This window comes from Amblyomma mixtum, chromosome 3 (genome assembly GCF_055824585.1).
Source record: "Amblyomma mixtum isolate Tamu chromosome 3, ASM5582458v1, whole genome shotgun sequence".
NCBI lineage: Eukaryota > Metazoa > Arthropoda > Arachnida > Ixodida > Ixodidae > Amblyomma > Amblyomma mixtum.
The window spans coordinates 43,899,978-43,905,977 of record NC_143014.1 but is presented as its reverse complement, the minus strand read 5'-3'; the positions used below and the strand labels follow the sequence as shown (position 1 = coordinate 43,905,977).

Here is a 6,000-nt window from a genome sequence, read left to right as displayed (position 1 = left end):
AGCCATGTTTCAAGCTATTACAATGTGCACAGCCCAGCTACACAGTGACCTACTGTCATGGTGTCAGTATGCCATACCTTGCAGCTAGAGTGCGCGCAAAGCATATGCACTGACTGAAGGAATGCACATCTAACATCTAAGGTTTGTCAATGCATGCAGCACGCTCTTCTCAGCATTTGGAAAGAAACGTTTAGAAAGAGTACCAAGCCTTGCTTCTGCATGTGCATTGTGAAGCATTTGGAAAGAAACGTTTAGTAAGAGTACCAAGCCTTGCTTCTGCATGTGCATTGCAAAGCATTTGGAAAGAAACGTTTAGTAAGAGTACCAAGCCTTGCTTTTGCATGTGCATTGCGAGATGAAATCCTTGCATTTTATGGTTTTAAAGCACAGCAAGGTTTGCATTCTGCTGAACAAGTGCCATCTGTCACTTTCGTGCAGCAACGTGCCAGGAGGGCTACTGTTTTATTTCGAGCGACACAAACAGCAGGGACCTCACATAACGTAGACCTTCTCGGCTTCGCGCAAATCGAAGGAGTCGCGCGAGCGCGGGCAGGTGACGCGTCCGCGGCGGGCGACCGCACGCAGCGCCTGTTCGCCGTACACGAAGCCGTTGGGCAGCACAAGCGGCTGGTTGTGCTCGTTGAGAGGCTGGCCCGAGATACGGCAGACGAGGCGTGACTGCGAGCAGTGCGCGTACGGCAGGCCCCGCGCGAGGCAATTGAGGGCGCGGCTGCACACGGGGCAATCCGGGTTGCGTTGGCTCTCGTCGTAGCACTGCGGCGTCTTGAGCGCTGACAGGCCGGCCTGCAGGGCCACGGTCAACACCGAACAGCTGCTCAGCTGGTAGAGACGGAGCTGCTCCTGGCGGAACTGCTGGACTAACAGATCCCAGCGGCTGTCGGCCAGCAGTTCCCAGCGGCTGTCGCCGAGCAGCTCCCAGCGGCCGTCCGGTGGCCGGGCACCGGGCAACGCCAGCAGACTCATCACACGCTGCACCTCGGCTAGCTGTGCCTCGTCTTCCAGCGCGCCGAAGTGACGCCGCGCGTGCCGCACGGCTTCGAGCCGCCGGTCGCGGCGCACCAGCTCGACAAACTCCTGCTGCCTCAGCTGGAACTCGAGGGTGCTGCGCAGCTTTCGCAGCTTGGACTTGTTGTCGTGACACCAGGCCAGGCACTTGCTGGTGTCGCGGCTGGCCAGCGAGTCCTCAACCTCCTTAGAGACGAGGAACAGGTCCATGTTGGTCAGGTCGCGCAGGCCGCTACGCTCTGCCAGCTTCGCAGCCGTGCCGTAGTAGCCCGCGCGCAGCAGGTGCTCCACGAGCATGCGGTCCAGCCGCTGGCGCTTCCACTGCTCGCCGCCCGTCTCGAAACCTTTGAGGTGCTCGACGCGTCGCTTGCAGGCCGCCGCGGCCTCCAGCTCCTCCGCGATGCTCTCGGCGCTCTTGCGCCGCAGCAGCTCCAGCTTCTCCAGCAGGCTGCCCAGCTGGCTGTGCAGCTGACCGGCGGACGCCTTGTCCCGCAGGCTCTTTTCCAGCTCGGCAGCGCCGCTCTGCACGTGCGACACCTCCCGATCCATGCTCTTTTGGGCCGCGCGAAACTTCTTGTTGAGGATCTCGTACGGCACCTACAAACGCCGAGCAGCGTTCAGCCGACGCCCGCTAAATGCAGCAACGCTCAGTACCCACCTTCAACGTCGGGTGCTCCAGCGCCTTGATGTCCGACATTTCAGCTGATTCACCGCGAAGAACCGACGACAAGACCGCAGCGCCTTCGGCGCCCAGAATGCTCACATGAAGCGCTGCGCGTTACGGCGAGCAACGACCCGGGAAACCAAGTGCGAAGCGGCGTTGCGTCGACCTAAAGCAGCCGACAGCTGAGCGACGCAGATTAATACGAACGGAACGATATTCCACCAGATCGCAGCTCCTCCACGTCGAAAAGGTCGAAGCCTATTTCGATTCTGAGCTATTACCCGTCCATGCAGTCATTGGCCGCGCTAAAAAAACAACGTTGCGCACAATACCGACAAAAAAATGATTTAAAGACAGCAGCCCATTACTTAACACTACCTACAAGCACAAGAACGTCCAGTCTCGCAAACAAACCCCTCGGAACGAGATTACACGAGATCGCTTATCCGCCTCTCTCGTGCAGGGTTTTTGGCGTTCTTTCGCTACGTCATAGGCTCGTATATTCGTTTATTTTGGGTCTAGCTCGCTGAACCCGTGGCGGGTGGTAATAATTTCACTACCTTTTATTCAGGAACACATAAGTAACGCGATCTAATAGCAGTATCTTGGATTTTGTTTTAGGCTTTACGAGTAGCTCCGCTCGGTGCACCAACGCATTACCGGCCATAGTCGTCAGCCTTTGTTTGCTAAGTGAGCGCCTCGACCCAAAAGGTAAGACTTGTCATTGGAAAGCTGCTGTGTGTGACTCTTGTGCTGTGCCGTTGAACGATTTTTTTTGAACGATGAGCGATTATAGAGCCCCTGCTTGGCGCTGGATGTGTCCATGTGTGCATTTGTCGAAGTGATAATTGGGGCTGAAAGGCTTAGTCAGACATTACTTGTTGACCGCTCCCTAAGATGAACTTGCTTAGCAGGTAAATAAGTAGGCTTGGGCGACGGCCTTGCATGCGCTGTGACCGTGAGCGACTGTGAAATTATGGCTGTGTAGTCGATGCGTCCCGCTGAAGCGCGTGCGCACGAGCCACCGTGGCGTGAACAAAGCACGCGGTGTCGAGTTCGAAGCATGTTCTTTGCCTTGATCGGTTTTTCGCAGCACGAGCGCACGAGCTGTCTCGTGAGCTCTCGCGCTGCAGTTCAGAGACCGTTAGCGTGTTTACTTGTGCCGTGGTTGAGCGAGATTAAACGTTGCATTTGGTGGAGCCTTTGGCTGACCTACATTTAGCGTGCATTTGCCGTCCCGGAAGTTTTGGGCGCGAAACAAGAGGGCTCGCTCTCTTTGTCCAAATTCACATTCCATGGCGGCATCCAGCCCGCGGCAACGTTGATTAGGCTTATTTTGTGCGCGAGTCGAATTCCGCCGCTTCATTTTGCTGCACATCGCGTGCGCCACATGCCGCGGCAGCCATTCGGGGAGGGGTCTGGCGGCGGCCCGTGGCGGTAGCCGGGGAGGGGGTCCTCCGCCGAGGCCGGCCGGCCAGCCGCCTGCGCCTTGGCGACGCCGTCGTAGCCCTCGAGATTTGGTTGTTTGTTTCGTGTGCTGCGGCGCTGGCCGAGGCGCGCGCAACGTGCCGACGTGCTGTAACTGGGGGCGCCTGCGGCGCTTGACCTGTCGCAAGAAAAACATGGAGTTTCGGCGGGCTTTTCCCCGTCGTCTGCAGCGGGGAGCCGTGACGTCATTGTGCTTAGACGCCCCGATTGGCTCGCGCGCGTGTCGCTTCGATGGCGCCCGCGGTGGAGCCCCCTTTGTTTTGGTCCTGCGTTGTTGCGGCACGTGCCCATCTCTCTGGCATTTGCAGATCCTGCGAGAAATGCAGCATGTGGGCTTCTGCCGGTCCTGATTTGCAGAAGCCAAGCGGGCTGTTTTGAACTGGAACAGTGTGAGTACGCCTTCGCAGTCGGTTGACGCACCGACTCCGACCTGTTGCGCGGCGCCGCGTTGTCACCTTTCCATTTTGCGGGGCCTGCGCCGGGCTGCTCACGCGCGGAGGCCGCGAGCAGCCCGGTCGGGCCGCTCGTGCACTGCAGCCGCTTGCACCGCTCGCTTTGTGTGTGTGCGCGCGCGCGCGCGTTCCTCACGCCGGCTGCGCACCTCGCCGCACGCGTCGTCGAGCGGAGCTTTGTTGATGCCCGGCGCCGTTCATTGATTGCGCGTCGGCAGTGTGTCGCCCGGCTTTCGGGCGGCTGCAGTGCGCGCTTTGTGCCCCTCCCCGGGCCACATTGTTTCTCGATAGCGGGGTCACTTGCTCGCGGCACTGGGCTCAAGTAACCCTACGCCCGAAGGCCTTGGCCGTTGTCGCGTTGCCCATGTGCTGTTTCCGGTGAAGGCTAATGGGTTGCAGCTATCCTTCAGTGCTTATCAGCTGGTCAGTGAACGGAAATCGGGAAGCGTTGCGATTCTCGGCTTGACAACGTATGCAAGCGGGAAACGTCTTCTTCTAGTCCTTTTATTGTCGCATACTGTAGAGCTCCAACGAATGATATGATTGACATATCTTTGATGAATGAATGTGCGTAGGTATGTCCATATCTTGTCATTGTATGTTTTCATTAGAACGCTACCTGGCAATTTCCGTGATGTTTAAAGGGTAGTTTAGTAAAATTTTAGCATTGTATTTGGTGTATCTGCATGTTGTGGGTTCCTTGTTCGCTCAGATTTAATGCCTGGAATTTTGTAGCGCACTTAACCGCCTAAGCAGTTTTCTTACATGCGTATGTCAGCTGTTTCTTCTCAGATTCTGATTATGGTTCATCTCCGGCACTGCCAAGCGTAATTGCCCAGTTTATAGCGAGCTGTGTCAGCCAAGGTTGCAGTATGAAGCTTTAATATTGTCACTGTGTGCATCTTGATGCTGCTCACAAGTTACGGACATCGTACTTCGCTTTCTCGCAAGTGCTAAGCTTCTTACATAAGCCGCTGTTCCTGGCATGCTTTTAGTATCATATTGTTTAATTTCTTTTTTCAAACCTGTGTAAGTTGCTAAAATGATTAGGCATTCAATCTGCACTTACGGTAACCCGCATATTTAGTGGACACTTTCCAAATTTTTGTTGCTGCTCTGCCACTGGCTCCCGTTTTTACTTGCCCACATCCACTTGCTTGATTGGTGTTGATAATTGGCCTGTTACAGAAGTTTTCTGCTGGCTTAGTCTTGCATGCTTATTGCGCTGTTCTGCCATGGTGTGGAAAAACTGGCATTGCTGTCCTTGGTACACACACACATTATAGCCATCGTCGAAAGGAAGGTGTTTTTCAATACATTTGTGTGAATTTATAAAATGTGTTCATACATGGATGATTTAAGTGCAAGTTCTGAGTAAATTATTTTTATTGGTTGGGTGGTGGCAGCTGGCAATTTTATTTGGTTATAAACACTGCTGCAGTCTCCTGCTACGTTTGCTTTCTCTTGGAATCCACTCCGTTACCCTTAAGAGAAAGCAAACGTAGCAGGGGACCGCAGAAAGTTAGGTGGGCGGATGAGATTAAGAAGTTTGCGGGGATACAGTGGCAGCAACTGGCAAAGGATAGGGTTAATTGGAGAGACATGGGAGAGGCCTTTGCCCTGCAGTGGGTGTAGTCAGGCTGATGATGATGATGACTGCTGCAGTATTTTTCATGCAGTAGGACTGTGTTAATTGAACACAACAGCAGAGTGGCTTGCACACACTGTCTGGAACATCAGGGCAGGTTCACTCGGTTAGTTGTCCTGTTACTGAACAAAGTCCACTGTCTTGATGCGGGAACTTAGCAAATGGCACACTGAAGTGCTGCTGTTCAGAAGTGGACCATGCAGCATCACAGGTAGACAATTTTTTGACTAAGTGCTCATGTGTGTCTGCACTACAGTTTGAGACTGCCGTTAGGGTGGTTCCATATGTTAAGTAAAAAAAAAAAGGATTGTAGTAGTAAGCGGTGGATGGGGGGTGGTCTTGGCTGCTGTGTTATTTGTACTGGAGTTGTAAGGCTGTTGTGGGATGGGATGGAAGTTGGATTGTACTTCACTGTCTGTGGTAGGGTTGCAAGTGCTACCTTTCGCAGAGGACAAAGGTATATGCTCTGGCTATAGTAGCGTTCTGGTTGGCTGGAACTTCTCGCTGCTGTTATTGGAGTTGAAGTTTAAGGAAACTAATAAATTTATTGCATGGTCAGTATAACTGTTTTCGTGTTCCATAAATTAATCCGCAATGTCTAGCCATTCAGAGGGTTGGTGTGTGCATGAGAGGTTGAAGTGAGAGTAATTGTTCTCTCTGGCCTGTGCCTGCACGTGCCACGGGTCATTGGTTGCTACTACTGCGTCTGTTCCGATGATACT

General features: G+C 53.9%; 2 protein-coding genes across 5 annotated transcripts in view; one reads left to right on the top strand and one right to left on the bottom strand.

Moving 5' to 3' along the window:
* Positions 1–424: 424 nt before the first annotated feature.
* Positions 425–2,862, bottom strand: Kaz (E3 ubiquitin-protein transferase Katazuke). The gene is made up of 2 exons (XM_089578962.1): positions 1,685–2,862; positions 425–1,623 (listed from the first exon to the last, which is right to left on the bottom strand). Exons 1-2 carry the CDS (start codon positions 1,721–1,723, stop codon positions 493–495), a joined length of 1,170 nt encoding a protein of 389 aa, XP_089435088.1. The 5' UTR covers positions 1,724–2,862; the 3' UTR covers positions 425–492.
* Positions 1,016–6,000, top strand: part of CtBP (C-terminal binding protein) — a 45,586-nt gene continuing 40,601 nt past the window's right edge. The window contains exons 1-3 of one of the 4 annotated variants that reach the window (XM_089578960.1): positions 1,021–1,940; positions 2,312–2,401; positions 3,487–3,567. The gene's annotated coding sequence lies outside the window, so the exon portion shown is untranslated. Of the gene's footprint in view, positions 2,235–2,311; positions 2,402–3,486; positions 3,568–6,000 lie in introns of all 4 variants that reach the window. The other 3 variants (XM_089578959.1, XM_089578958.1, XM_089578961.1) reach the window with 3 other exon arrangements.

Excerpts from the sequence above, each read along its gene's own strand:
- Kaz (XM_089578962.1), bottom strand. The coding sequence starts at position 1,723 with ATGTCGGACATCAAGGCGCTGGAGCACCCGACGTTGAAG. Across the intron at positions 1,624-1,684 it reads TGGAGCACCCGACGTTGAAG|GTGCCGTACGAGATCCTCAA; the intron begins GTGGGTACTGAG and ends CGGCGTTTGTAG.